Source organism: Phacochoerus africanus, chromosome 2, assembly GCF_016906955.1.
Source record: "Phacochoerus africanus isolate WHEZ1 chromosome 2, ROS_Pafr_v1, whole genome shotgun sequence".
Classification (NCBI taxonomy): domain Eukaryota; kingdom Metazoa; phylum Chordata; class Mammalia; order Artiodactyla; family Suidae; genus Phacochoerus; species Phacochoerus africanus.
In genome coordinates, this window is record NC_062545.1 from 131794519 (window position 1) to 131818250 (window position 23732).

General features: G+C 44.3%; 1 protein-coding gene across 1 annotated transcript in view; it reads right to left on the reverse strand.

The window, feature by feature from the left end:
• Positions 1-3952: 3952 nt before the first annotated feature.
• RTF1 (RTF1 homolog, Paf1/RNA polymerase II complex component) overlaps positions 3953-23732 on the reverse strand; it is a 55893-nt gene continuing 36113 nt past the window's right edge. The window contains exons 5-18 of the mRNA XM_047766662.1: positions 19148-19262; positions 18383-18494; positions 14752-14887; positions 14082-14259; positions 13089-13171; positions 11359-11446; positions 11146-11253; positions 10055-10132; positions 9313-9434; positions 9071-9128; positions 8410-8487; positions 7863-7958; positions 6886-6997; positions 3953-6668 (exon numbers count right to left, since the gene is read on the reverse strand). Of these exons, the coding sequence (XP_047622618.1) occupies positions 6562-6668; positions 6886-6997; positions 7863-7958; positions 8410-8487; positions 9071-9128; positions 9313-9434; positions 10055-10132; positions 11146-11253; positions 11359-11446; positions 13089-13171; positions 14082-14259; positions 14752-14887; positions 18383-18494; positions 19148-19262 (1471 nt within the window). The 3' untranslated portion in view covers positions 3953-6561. The remainder of the gene's footprint in view (positions 6669-6885; positions 6998-7862; positions 7959-8409; positions 8488-9070; positions 9129-9312; positions 9435-10054; positions 10133-11145; positions 11254-11358; positions 11447-13088; positions 13172-14081; positions 14260-14751; positions 14888-18382; positions 18495-19147; positions 19263-23732) is intronic.

Below are 23732 nucleotides of genomic sequence, written 5' to 3' on the forward strand. Positions count from 1 at the left end.
TGAGCCCCCTGCTCCCAAGTGCGGGAAGCCGCTAGACGCGCGCTCTTGAGACGCGAGCGCGCGCATGTGCAGGAGGCTGGGCAGCCACCGTCAGTGCGCTTGGACCGAACTCCGGGGTTACTAGGACTGCAGGGGCCGAACAGAGGCTGAAGCTGTTGACTCCGCGAGGCCCTGGCGCACTGGCTCAGGGAGAGGGAAAAGCAGCTGCTGCAGCTGCTTTTCTTGTGGCTTCAGGTCGAACTCATAAGACGGACAGCTTGGGTTCTAGTGTAGGCGGCATCGTCCAGCCAAGACTCATTTCTGCGTGCACTGCGGTCTGAGGACAAGACGAAGGGGAGAGATGTGGTCAGTTGACCCAGAACGCAGAGGCTGGGCTGGGGAGGGACGTCCGTCCCCTCCCCCCCCACATTTATTGGGCTAAATACCAGGCTGCAGAGGACACTAGTAGTTCCCAGGCTAGGGATAGACTCGAAAATAACAACAGTGCAGCTGCTGCTGAGGAAGCCTAGGTACTCTCAAAACCAAGCGGGAGGGAGGCAGTCAGGGGAGGCTTCCCAGAGGAGGTGACTTTTTGACTGAGTGCTGAAGGATGAAAAGGCTTCTCCAGGGGAAAATAAGTGGATATAGACCATTGCATTCCAGGAGAGGTGAATTGCTTATGGCTGAGCAAGATGTGGTCTCCACTTGAACTTAGCAAAGCAGGGTCATTGACAGCTAAGAGAGGGGAAAAAATGATATTTTGAAGAAGGTGTCAAGGTAGTCAGTCATCATGAAACATCAGAACTTTGTTGGACTGCTTTACACTTATATTCCCGTTTGGTGCTGGTTTTTTTTGTTTTGTTTTAAGTTTAGTTGATTTACAATTGTTCTGTTAATTTCTGCTCTATAGTAAAATGACCCAATTTTACATATGTATACATTCTTTTTATTATATTATCTTTCATCAAGTGATTGAATATAGTTCCCTGTGCTATACAGCAGGACCCCATTGCTTATCCATTCTAAATGTAATCGTTGGTATCTACTAACCCCAAACTCCTAGTCCTTCCCATTCTCTCCCCCCTCCCCCTTGGCAACCACAAATCTGTTCTCCATGTCTGTGAATCTGTTTCTGTTTTGTAGGTAGGTTCATCTGTGGGATAAGATTCCACATATAAGTGGTATCATGGTATTTGTCTTTCTCACTTCACTTAGTACGAGAATCTCTAGTTCCATCCATGTTGATGCAAATGACATTATTTTGATCTTTTTATGGCTGAAATATTTCATTGTGTATATGTACCACATCTTCTGAATCCATTCATCTGTCGATGAACATTGAGGTTGTTTCCATGTCTTGGTTATTGTGAATAGTGCTTCAATGAACATAGGGGTGCATGTATCTTTTTGAATTGTAGTTTTATCCAAATATATGCCCAGGAGTGGAATTGCTGGATGATGTGGTAGTTCTATATTTAGTTCTCTGAGGACCCTCCATACTGTTTTCCATAGCAGTTGTACCAGTTTACATTCCCACCAACAGTGTAGGAGGCTTACCTTTTCTCCATACTGTCTCAGCATTTGTTGTTTGTAGACTTAATGATGGCCATTCTGACCAGTGTGAGGTGGTACCTCATTGTAGTTTTGATTTGCATTTCTCTAATAATTAGTGATGTTGAGCATTTTTCATGTGCCTGTAGGCCATCTGTATGTCTTCTTTGAAGAAATGTCTATTTAGGTTTTCTGCCCATTTTCAAGTTGGGTTGTTTGTTTTTTGGCTGTTGAGGTGTATGAGTTGTTTGCATATTTTGGAGATTAAGCCCTTGTTGGCTGCATCATTTGCAACTATTTTCTCCCATTCTTTAGGTTGTCTTTTTGTTTTGTTTGTGGTTTCCTTTGCTTTGCAAAAGGCTGTAAGTTTGATTAGGTCCCATTGGTTTATTTCTGTTTTTATTTCTATTGCCTTGGGAGACTGACCTAGGAAAACATTTGTACAGTTTATGTCAGAGAATGTTTTGCCTGTGTTCTCTTCTAGGAGTTTTATAGTGTCTTATGTTTAAGTCTTCAAGCCATTTTGAGTTTATTTTTATGCAAGGTGTGAGGGTGTATTCTAGTTTCATTGATTTACATGCAGCTGCCCAGTTTTCCCAGCACCACTTGCTGAAGAGATGGTACTGTTTTTATGTTTTAATTACTCTCCATGGTGGTGGGAGGTCAGGACTCACAATCTTTTGAGCCTGCTGGAGCAGTGGCAAGATGGAGGCCTTCAGAGCTCCTGAGGGCTGGGAGCAGAAGGACACTTTTAGCATGGCTATTAGTAAAGAGGGTGTGTGTTGCAAGCTGGAGAGAATAGCAGCAGCAAGTTTGGCTCACAAAGCAGCCGTCCTCTGGATGGGTCTCCAAGCCAGTCCCAGTGCCCACTGGAGACTCAAGGTGGAGACTTGAGTTCTTGACCCCAGAGGTAGGGGCCACCAGGAGTCGCTGGGCCAAGTGCTCCCTGCTGTTGCTCAAGCTATTTTGTGCCTTCAGACCCCTATATTTTGTCACATAGCCCCTTCTATCCCAACCCTTAATACTCTGCCCCAGCAGTCTCTCGTGAGGCCCAACGGCCGCTACTCTTATTCATGACAGCATTTATCGAACCCTTATTGGGGAAAGGGATACTTAATCCTTAACAGGGTCCTGAAAGATCTAATATTAAAGATGGGGAATTTGGGCTCAAAGGAATTTACCAGCTCAGCCCAAGGTAGTAAGTGACAGAGCTGGAATATGAATCATGCACTGAGCCCATTTGCTTTGTGGCTTTTGGCTTTCCCTCAGGTCCAGAGCAGTCTGGAAGCCCTAGATGTGCCTGTGCTGTGCTGGCTAAGCCCTATGCAGGGCCAAGACACTTTGGTGCTGGGGCTGGCATGGGGAACCTAATGGAGAAAGCAGGTTGCGGCTCTCTTCCCACCCCTTAGTGCTGCTGTTCCTTCCAACCCCTCCAACACTCTCCCCTCCAAGGGAGTTCAGCGGCCCCCTTTGGTCAGGGAAGTCAGGCCAAAAAAAATCTGAGCCAGAGAACCATGGCTTGCCTGCTCCTGGACACACCACTACCCAGGACACCCAAGGAGGTACTCCCTCCCCTTGCCCCCCCAACTCCAGAAAATAGTCAGTAGATCCCTGTACCCTCTCCCTTTGCATCCCTCCTCCTGAGGCAGTCACATCAAGTGGCTGCCTCACAGCAGGGAACCCTGGGAAATAACTGGACTGGCTGTCATCAGCTCAGAATCTCTGCTCTCCAGGGCCCAGGGAGCCCAATCAGGTGGCTGGAGCCATAGGGTGTTGAGGAAAACCTCATTAGACCCAGTTGCTGGGTGAGCCCCAGGGACCCACCCCTTCCAAAACCAAAGGCAGGCTCGGACTGGGCTTACTATTGTGATTGTCACCTCCCACTTTCCCATCACTAAAGGAGAACCGATCCAGGATCTTGCTTCCTAGCTAACTCAGGTCAGAAAGGTTTAAGAACGAGCCTCGTGCAGTGGGGGCAGGGAGCCCTCACAGATCTCCCCAGCTTGGGCCATGAGGGAAGGACATCAATATTTCCTCCATAGCCACACTCACAGCCCCTGGGTTATTCCTTCACACTCATGCTAGGCACAAAACAGTAACAAAGGACTTGTGCCTTAGCCAATTGAAAGCTGGGAAGGAACAGACTCTCAGAAGGGTACAGCAGTGTAGCAAGGGCCTACCTCGCTCCGTTAAAGCTTGTTGGTATCTTCCAAAGTAGGAAGTAAACCAGGCCAGTTTTCTGACTCTAGACAATTACCATTTCAAGAGAGGCTTCTGGGGAGTTGACAACAGGCACTTTCACTTTGGGGGAGGGGTTGGGCTAAGAGTACGGGAAGGAGAGAAAGCAAGTGAAAGAGGCTCTCTTGGACTTTTAAAGCATGACTTGCAGAGTTGCCACTCAGAATGCAGTCCTTGAACTAAATCTGATTCCCTTGTTAAAACAGGGCATAAAGTTTATTTACAAATATCTTTACAGTTTGAGTGACAGGTCACGACTTCACAGAAACAAAGAAAACAAAAGCATTCTTTCTGAAGAGAAGTTGTAGGCAGTAGACTTTCCCTGCACCTGTCAGAAGTGAGACAGACAAACAGACCTATAACATCATGAGCTAGGCATATGGACATTGGCCTTTTTGCTTCTTCGAAGGAAGTGAAAAATGTATAAAGCACCCTTGGGTGCCGCACCCTTCAACACTGAAACCACTTGGAGGGGTGGAGCAGGGGGCCACTGCTGCGACTCCCCAGCACGAGAAATACTATTAACCACCAAGAAGCCCAGCTATTGAGACAAAGCCAATGTCTCATGCCTGGTCAAGATCTCAGTTCCAAGTCCTTAGCCTTGATTCCAGTCACCAAGCAGGCTATTCAGGTGATAAGTTAACTTTCGGTCTTCTTTGGTTGGCTTTTCTTCCCGCTGTGTCTTGGCGTCTCAGAACGAAAGTTTCAGCAGCTGCATGTGGGGAGGTAGTGGCAAAGTGGCTACAGTGTGATGCAGTTTTAATAAAAATTTTATTACACAGCCATAATGTAATCAACACTTCTCCAAATCCAAATGATACTAAATACAGATCTACATGGTGGATCAGAATGACTCCAGCAAATTATATGGATTCTATAATTTCATGTCTTTTAAAACCAGAAGGAAAAAAAAAAAGTCCAAGTTTGTCATTATAGGAGAGGTCCCAGCAGCCCCCGGGACTCGGCTGGAGTCCAGGCGATGTTTAACAGTCTGTGATTCCACATTTACACAATAGTCTATAGAGTTTCGGTCAATGGACTATTCAAGTATCTATGATTTTACTGAGTCCATCACCACTCCTTTGCCCAACCGAACTGCGTCACAGCCACCACATGGCTGTGTTACAGTCACATTTATCAACTTTACAGTCACAATTCTTTTTAAAAACCATCCATTGCTGCTTTTTCTTTAAAATAAAATAAAGTGTAAACTAAGTTAAAGCAACACTGAGGCTCTACTAAACCCAGAAGAATTACCAAGTTCATTTTTATGTTTAAATACATGATTAATTCCATGATTTCCCATCACCCCACTTTCTTATAGAAAGCAGGGTGACGAAATACAAAGCGGGGCTTCTAGATTCCTTTCCCTCTTGGAATCAGCAGCTCTCAGCTGTTCCTTTAGCTTAGTTATTGTTTTATATAGTCAGCTGTACTTTGTTCTGAAAAGATTTGTTAAATGCCACTTTTATTTACACTTGGAGCTTTACACCTGAGAATGATTATCAAGCAGTCAGCTTATCTCTTTCCAAACATTTCATAAAGACATACATACTTCTTTGCTGGCTTCACCCTAGCTGCACAACAATATATATGCTTATCATATATATATATGTATACACACACACAAAACTGCACATGCTTGTAACATTGGCAACCTAAATCTTTTTGTGTTTGTCCTCCCCACATTCATGTTGAATACTTTCTCTTAAAAAACAGAACAAAATATTATTCTTGCTGAAACGGCCAAACAGAATCACTAGGAAGAGACAAGTACATGGGGTGGGGGAAAGACACACTCTACATTCAGCCAAGAAGCCATGGGCTGTACGCACAGGCTGAGCAAAACACCTGCACTGCCCTCCCTGGTACCTGGCCATGGGCTTCCCCTCCAACCTGCCAGGATACAGCCTACAGGGTGGGGGTGGGAGGGGTTTGGGGGGGGCAAACTGGGGCGATTTCTCCGGGTGGGGTGGGGACGGGGAAAAGGAGGTGGGGGAGGGGAAGTTACACAGCTACAGCAGTCAGGCCTGTTTAGTAAGAAGATCACATTTAATGAGTTTCTTTCTTGCAGTTTCAGATGCTCAAGTACAGCTGAAAAATATCTGAAACAGCTATAGACCCATGACAGACTGATACAAAGAGTACTGCATTTTTAAAAAATGATAAAAAAATCCACACACTTACAGACACATACACACATACACACTCTCTCTCAAATAGACCCCCCACCCTCCCCACAAATGTACACTTTTTGGAAACTAAATTGGTTTTGAAAACCCTTCTTCCACAGAGCTGGGAAGAAGAGAAAGATGAGGAGAGAGGAAGGAGGACTGCAGGTGCCCAGTCCCCACTCCCTCCACAAGGGTCAGGTGCCAAATGTTCAATGGTTGGGTCCACAGCAGTCCACAGAGGAGACTGCCCAGTGCTGCTGCCGTCGCCCTAGGGGCTCCAGCAAGAATCCCAGCTCCGTGGTAATACTGAATGCGTGCAGAGTGGCCAATGAACTGCGCTGGTTTAAAAAAAAAGAAAAGGCAAACACAAAGCTAAAGACATGGGTAGAGCCGGAGAGCACCCAGGTTCACACTGGGTGGGGCCTGGGGGGGTTGGTGGGAGATGTTGCAGACAAGGGAAGTCTATACAGCGAATGGTGTATATTACAGATGACTGGCAGTTTAGAGTCTCTTCCCAGTTCTTCTGCTGCTCCAGCCCAGTGAGGGCAAATCAAAGGAAAGGAGGAAAGGTGGGACACTGACGGGACATGCAGGGTCAGAAGCAGCAGGCTGGGTGTGCTCAAATAAGCCCCCGTCGTTTTTTGTAGTCTTCCAAGTTCAGAGATCTCCTTGGAGCCCCATCCTTGGCCGGCGGAGCCTTGGAGGTGATGGCCAAAGCCTTTGACTCTATGGGAAAGAAGAGCAGATCAGCATCTGAGGTCCCTTGGTCTTGCCACTCCTTCAGGTAGCCTTCCTGACTACCCCCGTTCTCTCTCAACAGACTGGCCACCATAAACTCGGGTAAGCAGACACCCCATTTCTTCCCTAAAGTCAGGCTTCCTTGCAGACTGAAAGCCAGGGAGCCACCTGGTTCTCGGCCATCACCACCCCCACCCTCACTTACCTGAGCTGGGAACTTGTAAATCAATCTTCACGTCGAAATCATGTACTTTAAACAAGTCTTCTGAGAGGTCGCTGGCTGACTTGGAATTCAAATCTTTATCTTTTCCCTGACCCTGCAACGTGAAGAGGAAAAACTAATTACAAATGCATAAATGCAAGCGGGCTTCAAGAAGCAGCAGCAGCCACTAACGGTAAAAGCTCCTGCTCAAGTTCGTTAGATCTTTTTACTAAAGGTCCTTTTCCAATTCCTTCTCTCAGAGAGGAGAGGAGAGGCAGGCCACAAAGAAGTTTCTTTCCTGAGCCTGAAAGAGGAGAGGAAAGGAAAGCTTATGTTTGTGGTGTGAGGCTAGAAAGGGTGGGCTTACGACAACACACCACAAGATTTTAGGAATTTCTGGGACAGTCTGGGCTCCTCAGGAAAAGACAGAAAATGACTTCTAGAAGGACAGTTTCTCTTGGCTTAACATTTTAGTTTTCAAAGAGCTTTCACTTTTACAACTGTCTCATTCTCCCATGTCATCTAGTCTTTCTAACTGTCCCGTGAGACAGGCAGGGAATTATCCAATATTACCGCCACTTTAGTTCTTTTTTGGCCGTGCCTGTGGCATGTGGAAATTCCCGGGCCAGGGATCGAAGCCCTGCCACAGCAGAGACCCAGGCCTCTGCAGTGACAATGCCAGATCCTTAACCTGCTGCACCATAAGAGAACTCCGTTACCCCCACTTCACGTATGAGAAAATTATGGATCAGAGAGCTACAGGTCTGTTGCCTAAAGCCAGTCAAGCGCTTCATTAAGTAGTGGTGCTGGGTTTAGTATTTCGGTCATCTGACCAAAGCTCAGTAGCTGTTTAATACATTGTAAATAATGAGGATGGAGAAAGGAGCCCACGCGGGCCGCCGTGTTCTTCCAGGTGGGGAAAATCAAGTCCTGACCAGGAAGCGTCTGGGCCAGCAGCCGAGTTCCAGTGTAATACTTGCCTTGCTCATTTCCTTTGGAGCATCTGGTAACACGCCAGAACCGTATTTTGCATTCAGCTGGGCCAATATGGCAGCTTGAACAGCCGGGTCTCTGGACTGAGAGAAATTTCAGTTATTTTAGAGATTGTTCAACACTCACACAGTCCTACCGCCAGATTCTGTCCTACCCACCACCACAAGCACCACAGGAGACCCATCACCAGCTCAGTGGGGTTTTCCCTCCAGACTGAGGGAAGAGGCAGTGAAAAGCTTTGACACCAGTCCAGCCCAGCCAGGCCCCAGCCTACACATTTCCTCGCATCTGTTGCGCTGATAAACCCACCCTGGCACAGGAGGTTAGTCCATAGGTTTCTACAAATCCATGCCAGGTTTTCACTACCTATGTGTCCTATAGCGAGATAAAAAAGTATCCAGACCCAAGAGTTTGAGGCAAGCAAATCCCACTAAGACAGTATTATTTTTAACTTCTTTATTCATCTCCTAATGGAATTCATTTTATGTCCCAGAATCTAGGTCCTGACTAAAAACGTCCTCTTTAGACACTCACATTAGAAACGATGGTAGGTTTACACTGTCGCCTGGTAAAGGGATCCATCTGTTGGTTTTTCATGTTGTGACTTTCAGCCTGAAAGAGAAAGCACGCATTATAGAACTGTATCTCTCTTCCCCTGCCTCTCATTCCTTATAAGCTTACAGATAAATAACGAGCTTTGCAAGGGCTTGAAAAAACTCGCAGGCTGTCTATCATCATCTTCCCTTCAAGAACACCAGCGCGGATTACGGGGGCAACAGCCAAAATAATGAAACTGGAAACTGAATATGCATGGACTAGAATCTAAAGATGAGGAGGGGGAGTTCTCTGGTGGCTCAGGAGGTTAAGGATCCAGTACTGTCACTGCTATGGCTCTGGTTATTGCTGTGGCACAGGTTCGATCTCTGGCCCAGAAACTTCCAGATGCCTCGGGCATGACCAAAAAAAAAAAATAAAGATGAGGAGGGGTAAGGCCGGGCAGAAGACTGCTGCTTTTCATTATAAATTAACAATTTATGTGGTGTATGTGTTCATACAGAGAATCTATATATGTTAAGTATACATGTTACTTCAATAATTAAAAAAAAAAAAAAAACTCCAGCAAGAAACAGACAAGATTACATGTTGTCTTAATAATTAAAGATTATTTTCAGTGATCCAGATAAAGCTTACTCACCACAAGGGCCTTCTCAGACTCCACAATGTTCCATTCCCGGTTCCGCTGGTTGATGTAACTGTGGGGTGAGTAAGACGGATGAGTCAGTGGGCTATGAAGGAGGGAGGGAACCACTGAGCCCTGACCCCGGAGATACTCAGTCCGTGTGGCACAATGTGTCCAAGGCCACGGCTCGCCTGATAACTGAGGCAAGGTCTGTGGGCCAAGGATAGAGCGCAACCAAAACAGGCTCTGTAACGCACCTGATAGCAGATATGTTCTTGGTCCGCTGGCGATCCAGGGCCTCTGCCCGCTCCTCCAGCTCGTTCAGCTGGTCTTGGATTTGTTTGGCTTTGTCCTGATCCCCCAAGTCTTCAGCCATGGCCTGCACACAGAGAGATGTGGGAGACTTTGGCTATGACTGGCTCTCTATCGAGTGTCCCCTTACTTCCAGCACAGGCAGGATGTCTCACATGATGAATAAAGGACAGGAGGTGTGAAAGGATACTGAAAGCAGACTTTATAAACACAAAGTATATTTTTTAATAGACTAAGACCATCCCATATGCTAGCTGGCACTGGGCCCTTGGTAGCACTGATATGTAACATGAACCTGAGAACCCAGGCCCCATATGACTGACTAACTCACTGTAACAAGGCTTGCCCCACCCTGCTGTGAAGAATGGAACACCACCCACCCTGGCTGAGCTTGGCCATATTATTTGTTCAGACTCAGTGCTGCTACTAGTCTGGGGTCTATCTTATTACACATGAAACAAAAGTGACTAGAAAGTAAGGAGAATGGAACAAGCAAGATCGGTTTCAACTGACAGAAAGGAAAATGGCCAAGGGACGCTGCCAAGGTGCCAAAAAAACACTGTGTTGCTGACGTATGAGCCCAGCACTTTCTTCCAGTCCTGCCACCACGATCTTGGCAGAGGATGAACAAGTCTGATTCCCAGGCTCCTTACAGAACAGGGCAAGAGGTTCGCACACAGTCCTCACCTTTTCCTTCAGCAGCTGTGTCTTCTTCATAGCGTAGTTGGGCGGAGCTTTCCTGAACCTTTCTTTCTCTTTTACAATCTGTATCATAGAGAAGATACCAACAGTAAGATATTCCTAAACTTTTTTTCCCCCCCAAGCTGAGAGTTAGGCTTTATTTGGGGCATTACTGAGGATATAAGCCTGGGATACAGCCTCTCAGATAAAGATAAGGGAGGGGCCAGGATATATAAGAGTTTTTGTGAAAAGACAAAAAGAAAACCAAGATATCTCAAGTTAATGAATTCAGCACTTTTTTTTTGGTCTTTTTTAGGGCTGTAACTGCGGCATAAGGAAGTTCCCAGGGGTTGAATTGGGGCTGCAGCTGCCGGCCTATGCCACAGCCACAGCTACGTCAGATCTGAGCAGAGTCTGCCACCTGTACCACAGCTCATGGCAACGCCAGATCCTTAACCCACTGAGTGAGGCCAGGGATAGAACCCACATCCTTATGAATACTAGTCGGGTTTGTTTCCACTGCACCATCAAGGGAACTCCGAATTCAGCACTTTTCTGTATATCTTTCTAAAGTATTTTTAGTGGCCATGACAGGTGAGGCCATTTTGGAGGTGGTTAAACGGGGTTGCTCTGCCTATAGCAGTGCCACGCCCCAGAGAGACAGAGCCAGTTCATTTCAAGGGATGCTCTGCTGCTTCCAGGGCCAGAGATTCTTCTGGGACAGTCTAAAGGAATGTGCAACAAACAGCCCCAGCCCCAGGACCTAGGACTGTCGGGCTAGCTGCTGTCTGAGAGAACAGAGTTCAAAGAATTTTACCAAAATGTTCCAGAGAAAGAAAACTTAAAGAACCAAGCCTAGCAAACTATAGATCCCTGAGCCCTGCATACACCTCTTTGGTCTTGACTTCTGGTGAGAAGGTATGGAGGAAATCTTGATGAACCATAAACAGCAAGGCAACAATATTAGTATTCCCTCGTCCTCATGCAAGAGTAGCATAGCTAAAAACGTCAAGATACAGAAGAGAAAAGAAAGGCGTGATCTCCTCTAACACTGGTTCCTGATGAACCGCCCAGCTCTGGGGTACCAGGTTTCTTACCTCTTCAATGTCCTGGTCATTGAATTTATAATTAAGAGCTTCTTTAATAGATAATTCCTTCTTATTGATTTCATCTAGAGTGGGCAACTGCATGCCAGCAGAGAACATCTGGACCAAAACAAGATAAAAGTTATTTACAAGAAAGAATTTAGCCAAGAAGCTCTCTAGTGTTTTCATGAACAACTGCTAAGTAGGTGCTGTCAAGCCACTTACCGCTTCTTTCCACTTCATGAATTCACTTTCAGTGAATTCTTGGTTTGAGACAAACTCCAGGCGGAACACTCGTTGGTCATTGCCATGCCTACATGAAAAAAAGAGACAGCATCTTTAGGAACAGGTGTGTTGACTGCAGTCCCAATGGAGTGACCCTGCCAGACTGTACACTACCTACCTCTGTGGGTCTCCATCCTGACTATCCTTTAGAATCATCTAGGAAGATTTCTAAAAATTCCAATGCCAAAGCTCCACTCTAGATTAACTGAATCAAAATCCGTGGGCACTGAAATTATACCAACAAAAACACCTCCCAGGTTGTTCTAATTGGCAGCCAGGATTAAGAAGCACAGCGAGCACTGGAGACAAGTAGAGCTGGCCAGTGCTTCAAAAGTCTCTTTACAGCAGAAATGATCACAATACCGGAAATCAACTATACTTCAATACAACTTTAAAAAATGAAAAAGTCTATTGACAATAAACTCTGTCACAGTCAACTGGCATCCAAAATATGAAATATTCTATAGACATACACATGTAGACATCTGAATGACAGGAAGCTCTATTCCCTACAAAGAAAGAATACTGCCTTTCTACTACTCCTGTGCTGGCCAAGTGAGGCAGAGGCACCCTCCCAGAGAGTCACTCTCTGCATGTCGTGGCGATTGCTAACCTCAACTGGCTTTATTTATTTGGCTGCACCTGTGGCATACAGAAGTTCCTGGGCCATGGGTGGAACCTGCGCCACAACAGTGATACCACCAGGTCCTTAACCTGCTGTGCCACCAGGGAACTCAAACAACAGGCTCTCTCTCTCTCTCTCTCTCTCTCTTTTTTTTTGTCTTTTTGCCTTTTCTAGGGCTGCTCCCATGGCATGGCATATGGAGGTTCCCAGGCTAGGGGTCTAATCAGAGCTGTAGCCGCCAGCCTATACCACAGCCACAGCAACACCAGATCCGACCCACGTCTGCAACCTACACCACAGCTCATGGCAACACCAGGTCCTTAACCCACTGAGCAAGGGCAGGGATCGAACCCGCAACCTCATGGTTCCTAGTCGGATTCGCTAACCACTGCGCCATGATGGGAACTCCCCAACAGGCTCTTTTTAAATAGACCAAGAGAAATGACGGGAATGGAAGAGTCCAAATAAGACCGTGGTAGAGCTGTGTCTGTTACTGCTATTTGCAGTGACCTGGTAAACTACTTCTTTTCTGTCCCGTATGAGGTCTTTAGAATTTTCAGTCTCCAACAGGACAGGGATTTATGTATTTTATTCTTGTCTCTATCCTGGTGCCTAGAACAGTGGCAGGTAGCTGACATTCCGTCAATATTGTGTTACTGAAGCAGAAACTAAGTCCCAAAAGGTGACCTGGCTTGTCAAAGATGAGGTTAGTTAATGATGGAGCCAGGTCCAAAAGCCAGCCTCCTGACCATGCTCACTGAGGAATGCCTGCCAGAGTCTGGGCGCAGGAGGTCTCACAGTCTGACTGCCCCCTTCTTCGTGTCCCATCATTCCATATCCATGACTTCTTTTATGAGAGAGAGATATCCTACTTTCCCTAGAGGCACCAGCAGAATACAAGTTTTCCTCCAGGTTCACTGGGGGACAATGCACACAGTATTACTGTAACAAGAAACAGCACACTGGGAGAGAATAACAGCCCAACCAGGTAGGCAGTGCCTGTCTGCAGTGGAAGCAGAAGCTGCCTCGGAAGCACCTCTCCTACCTTAGTTGTAGCCCTTTGTTTGTCCGGGTGCCACCGAGCTGGTAAACTTTGGCAGTTTCCACAACACCAGTGATCTCGGCAACCTAAGTGAGGACAGAGACACCAGTCACAAAAGACACTTTTGGAGCACTCCTCTCCACCCTCTGGCTCCATCTGCCTGAGTGGAAACTGTGTACTGGGAGGAGCCCACAGCTGCCAGTGGTCTGGACACTTTTCTCACGGTTAGAATGCAGACAGTGAAGCACCAGGAGCCCTGTGCTTGGAAAAAGCAAGCGCCAGGCTAAGGAGACAGGCAGCCTGCTGGAGCCCGCTGGGGGCTTCCTCTCCAACTTAACTCTACCATACCAGGGGGACACTTGGGTTTCAATCAAATGTGAAGACCAGGAGGTCTATTTCTGCTGCCACGCTTCCTGGGACATGGCATGGCCACTGGTCCTCACAGAAGGAGGTAAACACGTAGACCCATACAACTGAGAACAAAACAAACAAGGAAAAAAAAAAATCAAATAGCTAAGTTTCCAGTCAAGAGGACCACAGAAGCAGGGCTGGAACCCACAAAATAACCTCTATTAGGTTGGAGGTTTTTGTTGCTTGTTTTTTAATAAAACCTCAATGTAATTCCCTGTTCCAGAAGTCACTTAGTATGTAACAAGGAAATTTTTCATTTATTTATTTTTCAAATGAACAAAGCTTACATGTGTTAATTCCTAACACATACTTCTTAGGTGTCGCTGTTCTTGCTTTTATCTGGAAGGATAGAGAAAATTATTCTAAATCCAAACCCTTGGGCTCCCCATACTCTTCGTGGCAAAAAGTCACGCCTGATACCTGGTTACCTCACATTGTCACATTACTCCAGGCATCTCGGCTGGAGTCTATTTTTGCCATCAAATGGTAGCAGAAAGGTGACAGATTTGTTCTGTAGTTCCCACTCCTAGCTGAGAATCACTATATTTAAAACATGGACAATTGTCCACATAGAGAAATACCAACCCGGTAAACTGGTTTGCTGTTGTGGTTTCCAATGCCGATCCGCACAAAACATCCTGTGACAGTTTTAGCGAAGAAGGGCATGTGACACCAACGTTCCAGCTTATGCCGTGATAATCGAACCCGATTCAACTCCTCAGGTAAGGAGACTGGTTGTGATTTTGGAGGGATCTCTTCCTTCCTGTGAGGAACGAAGGACACTGGGTAAAATGTTCATCATAAAAACAGATCAAGGTCAGTAAATAATACTATTTCTTAAAACTTAACCCAAGTACGTGTGATTTAATACAGTAGGAGAAATAAATGAAGCAACAGGAAAGAGTGAGAACAGAATCCTGTTCCTAACCAGGAATATAAACTGTTTCGAATGAGGCTGGATCCCAGATAATCTACCAGAGTAAGAACCTAATGGAAGCTCTGGGCCAACCTGAGGGTGACATGAAGTCAGCTCCCACTTGCCCCACCCTGATGAAGTGTTCAGCAGTGCAGGCAGAGCCAGGGGCAGGAGCATATTTTGGGCTGATGTGCTGGGGACTCAGTTCACCAATTCAGAGGACGGAGCCAAACCAAAGTTCGCCACCCAAACAGGGAAATTTTGGAAACTACGTACACTAAGCCTTTCCCCAAAGAACACACCTATCCTGACTACTAGCCCAAAATGTACACAGCTTACTCCTCTTCTTCATCAGATGACGATGTTCGGGATGAGCGGTCTGACTTCTCACTGGACTTGTCATCTTCCTCCTCTTCCTCATCGTCAGAGTACACCTCACTGGTTTTTAATGGCTGTTTCTTGGCGAGGAGTTCAGCTTAAAAAAAAAAAAAAAAAAAGTTTACCTTTGTTCACTCAATAAGAAACTGAACCATGTTCCATGCCAGAAAAAGAACTGGAACATGGAAAAGGATTCAGCACACAGCTCCATCCCCTCTGGCTTGGACTGTGACTACTTGGATATTAAACCTGAAAGTTAAAATTCATCAGGTACTAAATGTCAAGCCCCGAGAGACGGGGTGGCGGGGGGGAAGGCCTGGAAGAGTATCACTAAGTGGGCAAAAAGGGTCACCGTCTCTCCTGACAGTTGTCTTTTATCACATATAAGACACATGTCCGCACAGGGCAGTGGCTGAGTCACCTCTAGCACATTCACCCAAGGTACTACCCTGCAGCTGTAAAAAGGCATCAGCAGAGCAGGCACTACATTCTGAGTCAGAAAATGTCTTAAATGGACAGACAGTAAATATTTCAAGTCTGTGCTTCATGTGGTCACTGTATCAACAACTACTCAATTTTGCTACTGAAGATAGAGAGAAGCCATAGATGATTATGAAACAAATGGGCATCACTGTATTCCCATAAAATTTTATTTACAAAAGCAGGTAGTCTGCCAACCACTACTCGACATAAAAACCAAGGACTGATCTCTAGGATATATGGATAAGTGAAAAAAAAAAAACAAGCTAGAAAAAAGTATGCATAATGCACCACCATTAAGATAAGATGGGAGGTGAATGAATCTGTGTCATTTTTTGCAGAGGGGGTGGAGGGTATGCCCCCAGTATGTGGAAGTTCCTGGGTCAGGGAGTAAACCCATACCTCAGCAGTGACAACCCGCTATGCCACTAGGGAACTCCTGAATCTATGTCCTTTTGTTTAAAAAATAAAAAGAAAGGATACAAAAAATGTTTTTAAAGCAGTTGCCTACCATGGAAGGGAGGCAAGGGGTGAAAGAGAAAAGTACAAGATACTGGAGTTCCTGTTGTGGCTCAGTGGTAACCCAACTAGTATCCATGAGGGTTCGGTCCCTGATCTTGCTCAGTGGGTTAAGGATCTGGCGTTGCCGTGAGCTGTGGTGTAGGGTGCAGATATGGCTTGGATCCTGTGTTGCTATAGCTCTGATTCTACCCCTAGCTTGGGAACCTCCATATGCTGTGAGTGTAGCCCTTAAAAAAAAAAAAAAAAAAAAAGACTACAGGGGTTTTATGTAAAAAGGACTCAGGCTACTACAACTGGTTGAAGATAAAACACTCTGAGTCTCAATAATAATAATAATAATAATAATAATAATAATAATAATAATAGCAATGGAGTAAAAACATAAAATATGTTAAAAATCCATGAGTTCACAAGGATATTCAAAATAAATAAACCTCAGTAGTTACCTTTGGAGGTTGCAAAGGAACTATCTCATTCTTTTGAAAACCAGTAAATAAGGAATGAAAAAGCAGGCATTTATTCTGCCTTTCCTATACAGTATGTACCTAGTGGTAACCAAATAGCTGATGAGAAATTTCTCTTATAGAAGTAGACAAATAAATCAAGAAAGAATGATACATTAGAATGTCACCATTTTGCAGCTTATAATGGATGAAGTGATTGAGGTAATGAGTTCTGTCTCAACAGCTGGTAAGACAGAACTCATTATTGTTTGCAGTTCTTCACCCTTCTCTCTCTCCCTCTCTTTTGTTGTCATTTTAGGGCTGTATTTGCAGCATACAGAAGCTTCCAGGCTAGGAGTTGAATCAGAGCTGCAGCCACCAGCATACACCAGAGCCACAGCAACACAGGATCCTTAACCCACTGAGCAAGGCCAAGGATCAAACTTGTGTCCTCATGAATACTAGTTGGGTTTGTTTCTGCTGAGCCACAACATGAACTCCCACCCTTTTCTGAACCCATGCACTTTGCCACAGGACTCAGTAGTTCCTCCCACCCATTAAATGTTGGTCTTGGTCAGGTGCCTTGCTTTGGCCAATGGAATGTGGACCTGACACTGTGCCAACCCCAAGTCTAGGCGCCTTAAGAGGCATCTCAGGTTTCTGCTTGCCCCCTATCACACTTTTGCCATTACCAGGAGAAGAATGTGTCCTACACATACTGATCTGAGGAGGGAGAGAGAAAGGTGGACCAGGCCTGGTCCCAACCTGCAACTTGGAGACAACCTCCAGCTGAACTACAGAGGCATGAGCAGGAACCCATGAATGTTTATTTGAGTTTGGGGACAGTTTATTTCATATTACTGTGGCAAAAGCTAAGTAACAGGGCTGATAATGACACAAAACATGAGACAATCAGATATTATGTATCTCCTGATGGAAGTATATATACTACCACCTAAACCTTGGTCTTCCCCTCCAAACACCAAAATAGAAACAACAAAATTGAATTTGTCTAATTCTATAGCTCGACCTTCAAATTATAGGAAATTCAAGAGACTAGAGAATGCATTCGATAACACCAATGGGATGTACTCAGTCCAGCATCTCAAAGAAACTACAGGACAACTTGTTTTCTTCAACAAATAAGCTGCAAGGGGGGAAAAAAGAGATGAACAGGAAAAATCTATAGATCAAGAGACTTTCAGAACATTTTAACAAATCACAATGTGTGGATTTAAGATCCTCATTCAAATGATCAAATTAGTATATTTTAATTATAGAACAACTAGAGAAAGTTATTTTAAATATTATTAATTTTTTTGCTTTTTAGGGCTGCACCTGCAGCATATGGAAGTTCCCAGGCTAGGAGCTGAAGCGGAGCTGCAGCTGCTGGCCTATGCCACAGCCACAGCCACTGGGGATCAGAGCTGTGTCTGTGACCTACACCACAGCTCATGGCAACGCCAGATCCTTAACCCACGGAGCGAGGCCAGGCATCGAACCCACATCTTCATGGATACTAGTCAGGTTCGTAACTGCTTAGCCAGAATACTGAGCCAGAATGGGATCTCCCACCTAAAGAAATTTAAACACTGACTCAATGTTTGATAATACTAAGGTATTCACTGTTACCATTTTTTAGGTATAATGATGGTGCTGTAGTTCTGTTTAAAATAAGAGTTATCTTTTTAGAGATACATATTGAAATATTTGTGGTTGAAATATGATGATGCTAGGATTTACTTCAAAATAACCCAAAGTGGGAGTTCCCTGGTGGCCTAGTGGTTAAGGATCCCATGTTGTCACTGCTGTGTGGCATGTGTTTGATCCCTGGCCCAGGGAGTGTGGCCAAAAACAAACCAAAAAACCAAAACCAAACAAACCAAAACCAACCAAACAAAAAAACAACCACAAACCCCAAAGCAAAAACCCAAATGAAGAGAGCAGTATAGATTTAACAAGACTGGCTATGAGTTGATTGTTGAAGCTGGAGGATGGGTTCATGGTGGTTCATTATATTATTCTCTGTATGTGCTTGGAATTGCCTATGATATAGAGCTAAAAAAAAGGAAAAATAATAATTGGCACCAGGAAGTCAAAGCATATGCTCAAAGACACAAAGTAGCCATTACATTTCCCCCATTTACCTGTTCTGTTCTTCCGTTTTTCTCGCTCTGCTTTTAGCTCCTCCATGGCTTGAGATTTCTTATCTAGTTTCTCATCCCTTTTGGAACGTCGTTCCTTGTTGTGGGATGTCACCTGGGAAGGCAAAGATGCGTAGGATGGTTTGCTTTACCAAGAGCTGGTGAAAATATTCTCTATACCTAACAATCATTCAGTTCTCCAATGTGAAATCTACATTAGCTGCAGAAACTTAAGTCTGTTTAAGGCAAGAGAGCATCCTCTTGTGGACAAAGAGAATACGGCAGTAAAGTCAGTCCCTGTCTTACTTGCCTAATAAAATGGAAAGCCTAACAATATATGAATAAACTCCCTACATCAGAGTCAATATTTGTTACCATCAACAAAGCTTTTTTTGCGATAAATGCAGAGATGACTAATTTTTCCAGCTACATTTATAACCAAGTCCAAGATGACATACACCTGAGTAAACATCATAACCAATGTGGCTACTTGAGACAGGATGTTTACCAACTCTCCCATACGTTGTGCTCACACACCCAAAAGCTGCTTTTTAAATTCAGACTTGAGTAGAATTCCTAAAGAGTTAAACAGCAGAGCTAATGGTGAAGTATGTCCAGAGATCAATGAAACCTAGAAGAGGAAGACATAAATAGTCCTGCACAAACTGCAATAGGCTGATGAATACAAACACATCTTTTACATAAACACATACAGACTCAAAATAAAGGTTTTATTCTTTGGATAATGAGCACCATTGAAATTCCTACCTGAGATTCTTGAATCTGTGTCAGCTTTTTCTTTTCCTGCTCCTCTTCTTGCTTTTTCTTTTTTTCTTTCTTTTCTTTCTTTTTGGCTGTTTTCAGTTTTTTCCTGATTTCAAATCTGTTTAAAAGATATTTGGTTTTAAGTGGCAACGAAATATTTGTAAAGGCGGATTTATGTTATACACAAGAAAGGAAGTAAATGGGGGGGAGGAGTTAATGCTTTGGTTTCCTGAAACTCTAGTGTATCTATAAGTACATTAAAAAGTTTGAATATACGTATACCAAAGTACTTGAAAGCATTTGTTGGAATAGACTTTTCTATCTTCTCATTATAATGAGAGCAGATATTCAGGATACTGTTATATCCTGTTGGTATATCCCGCGTTGCTGTGGCTCTGGAGTAGGCTGGTGGCTACAGCTCCGATTCAACCCCTAGCCTGGGAATCTCCATATGCCGCGGGAGCGGCCCAAGAAATAGCAGCAACAACAACAACAACAGACAAAAGACAAAAAGACAAAAAAAAAAAAAAAGAAGTATAATAAACCTCATAACATTATAAAACCCTCACATAATGGAAGAAAATAGGTGATTCCTGATTAACTCCAACGATATCCCATTAGAAACATAACGAAGCCATAGAAAGGCACTGTCACATCTTTAAGGGGTCAGGACAAAGGGTGTATTTTAAAAATATCACTCTTCATCTTTCCTCATTAGGAAATATGCCCCCCCACCCTCTGCTCCACCCTAGCAAACACATGAATAAATATGCTACTCTATTAAACAAATGCAAGCTATACTCTTTCCCTATAACAAAAATCAGGCTTTCATTAAACAAGACTATTTTCTTGGTGAATTGAAGGAAGTTTATGGAAGGAATAAAGAAGTATAATAGGAGTTCCCGTTATGGCACAGTGGTTAACGAATCCGACTAGGAACCATGAGGTTGCGGGTTCGGTCCCTGCCCTTGCTCAGTGGGTTAACGATCCGGCGTTGCCGTGAGCTGTGGTGTAGGTTGCAGACGTGGCTCGGATCTTGCGTTGCTGTGGCTCTGGCGTAGGCCGGTGGCTACAGCTCCAATTCGACCCCTAGCCTGGGAACCTCCATATGCCGCGGGAGCGGCCCAAGAAATGGCAGAGACAAAACAAAAAACAAACAAAAAATAAAATAAATAAATAAATAAATAATACTTAAGTGGAAAGAGACCGTGTTCATGGATTGAAAGACATAATATTGTGATAGCAATACTTCCAAGTTTGCTAGACCAGATTCAACACAATTCCTATAAAAATCGCAGCTGCTACTTTTTGTTGGTACAGAAATTGACAGAGTGATACTAAAATTCTTAAGGTAATGAAGAGGGCCCATATAGCCAAAACAATTTTGAAAAAACAAGTTCCCTGGTAGCTTAGTGGGTTAAGGATCTGGCATTTTCACTGATATGGCGTAGGTTCAATCCTTGGTCTGGGAACTTTCTGTTGTCGTTTTTGTTGTTTTGCTTTTTAGGGTCACATCTAGGGCATATGGAAGTTTCCAGGCTAGGGATCGAATCAGAACTACAGCTGCCGGCCTACACCACAGCACCAGCAATACCAGATCCAAGCCTCGTCTGCAACCTACACCACAGCTCACGGCAACACTGGATCCTTCACCCACTGAATGGGGCCAGGGAATCAAACCAGCATCCTCATAGTCACTAGTTGGGTTTGTTACCACTGAGGTATAATGGGAACTCCAGGCCTGGAACTACTGCTTGCCACAGGCATGGCCCCAAAACCCCCACAGAAACAAAACAAAAAAACAATTTTGAAAAAGAACAAATTCAGAGGACTTACACTTCCCAAGTTAAAAACTGACTACATAGCTACAGTAATCAAGATAGTATGGGGAGTTCCCTGGTGGCCTAGTGGGTTAAGGATCTGGCATTGTCACTGTTGTGGCTTGGCTTTGATCCCTGGCCCAGGAACTTTCAAATGCTGTGTGCGTGGCCTAAAACCAACCAACTAAACAAACAAAACAATATGTTACTGACTTAACAACAGACATAATGATCAATGGAACAGAAATAAAAGTCAACAAAAAAAATCCATAAATCCATGGGCAATTGATTTTCAACAATAGTGCCAAGACAAAGGAAAGAACAACAGCTTCAACAAGTGGTACTGGGATAACTGGATAGCTACATGCCAAAGAATGAAGTTGGAACCCTACCTCACAACACATACAAAAAAATGATCTCAAAATGGATCAATGATCTAAATATAAAAGCTAAAACTGGAGTTCTCTTGTAGCACAGTGGGTTAAGGATCTGGCATTGTCATTGCAGTGGCTCTGGTTGCTGCTGGGTCATGGGTTTGATCCCTGGTCCCAGAACTTATACATGCCACAGGCACAGACAGAAGACAAAAGCAAGAACACTGGAGTTCCCATCATGGCTCAGCAGAAACAAATATGACTAGTATCCATGAGGACATAGGTTTGATCCCTGGCCTCGCTCAGTGGGTTAAGGATCTGGCGTTGCCGTGAGTTATGGTGTATGTAGGTCGCAGATGTGGCTTGGATCTGGCATTGGTGTGGCTGTGGTGTAGGCTGGCAGCTATAGCTCCAATTTGACCCCTAGCCTGGGAACCTCCATATGCAGCAGGTGGTGCGGCCCTAAAAAGACAAAAACAAAAAAACAAAAAACCTAAAACTATAAAACTCTTACAAGATAACATAGGGGTAAATACTCATGACCATGGATTTGGCATTAGAGTCTAAGCTATGATACCAAAAGCTGAAGCAAGAAAAAAAATTTATTGTATGTTATAAAAATTTTTTTTAATTTGCACATCAAACAATATTTCAGAGTGAAAAACACAACCTACAGAATGGGAGAAAATATCTACAAATCATGTATCTGGTAAGAGTCTAGGAACCAAATACATAAAGAATTCTTCCTGGAGTTCCCGTCGTGGCGCAGTGGTTAACGAATCCGACTAGGAACCATGAGGTTGCGGGTTCGGTCCCTGCCCTTGCTCAGTGGGTTAACGATCCGGCGTTGCCGTGAGCTGTGGTGTAGGTTGCAGACGCGGCTCGGATCCCGCGTTGCTGTGGCTCTGGCGTAGGCCGGTGGCTACAGCTCCAATTCGACCCCTAGCCTGGGAACCTCCATATGCCGCGGGATCGGCCCAAGAAATAGCAACAACAACAACAAGACAAAAAAATAAATAAAAAGAATTCTTATAACTCAACAATAAAAAGACAAATAACATAGTTAAAAAATGGGCAAAAAACTTGAACAGACATTTTATCAAAGATATATACATGACCAACAAGGATGTGAAAAGATTCTAAAGATTAGCAAATCAAAACCACAATGAGATACTACTTCACATTTACCAGGACAACCATTATTAAAAAAAAGAAAAAATAACAACTATTGGCAAGGATGTGGAGAAACTGGATCTCTTATACATTGCTGTTGGGAGTGTAAAACAGTTCAGCTATTATGGAAAACAGTCTGGTGGTTTTTCAAAAAGTTAAAACAAAATTACAATATGACTCAGCAACTCCACTCTTAGGTATATATCCAAAAGAAGCGAAAATAGATTCTACAATATTTGTACATGAATCTTTATTTTTATTTTGTCTTTTGCCCTTTTAGGGCCGCACCTGTGGCATGTGGACGTTCCCTGACTAGGGGTCTAATCAGAGCTGTAGCTGCCGGCCTACACCACAGCCACAGCAACACCAGATCTGAGCCGAGTCTGCGACCTACACCACAGCTCACAGCCAACGCCGGATCCTTAACCCACTAAGCGGGGCCAGGGATCAAACCTGCAACCTCACGGTTCCTAGTCAGATTCATTTCTACTGTGCCACGATGGGAACTCCTATACATGAATCTTTATAGTAGCACTATTCACAACAGCAAAAAGATGTCAAACAGATAAATGGATAAACAAAACGTGGTATATACATATAATTGAGTATTATTCTTCCACAAAAAGGAATGAAGTACTTATATATGCTACATGGATGAACTTCAAAAATAGGCTTAGTCAAAGAGGCCAGTCATTTATATAAAATGTCCAGAAATAGGAAAATCTATAGAGACGGAAAGTAGGTTAGTGATTTCCTAAGGCTAAAAGGCAATATAGAAAACTGACTACCAATAAGTACAGGGTTGGAGTTCCCTTCCTGGCTCAGTAGTTAACCAACTCAACTAGGATCCATGAGGATGTGGGTTCAATCCCCGGCCTCGCTCAGTGGGTTAAGGATCCAGCATTGCCATAAGCGTCTGTGTAGGCCACAGACGCAGCACAATCCCACATAGCTGTGGCTGTGGTGTAGGCCGACAGCTATAGCTCTGATTTGACCCCTAGCCTGGGAACCTCTATATGCTGCCGGTGTGGCCCTAAAAAGAAAAATAAATAAATAAGTACAGTCCCCCCCAACCCACCCAAGTGATGAAATTAATTGTGGCAACAGCTACATAACTTTATCAATATATAAAAAGCCACGAGGAGTTCCCTGGTGGCAAAGAAGGTTAAGGATCTGGTATTGTCACTGCAGTGGCTCGGTCACTGCTGTGGTACAGGTATC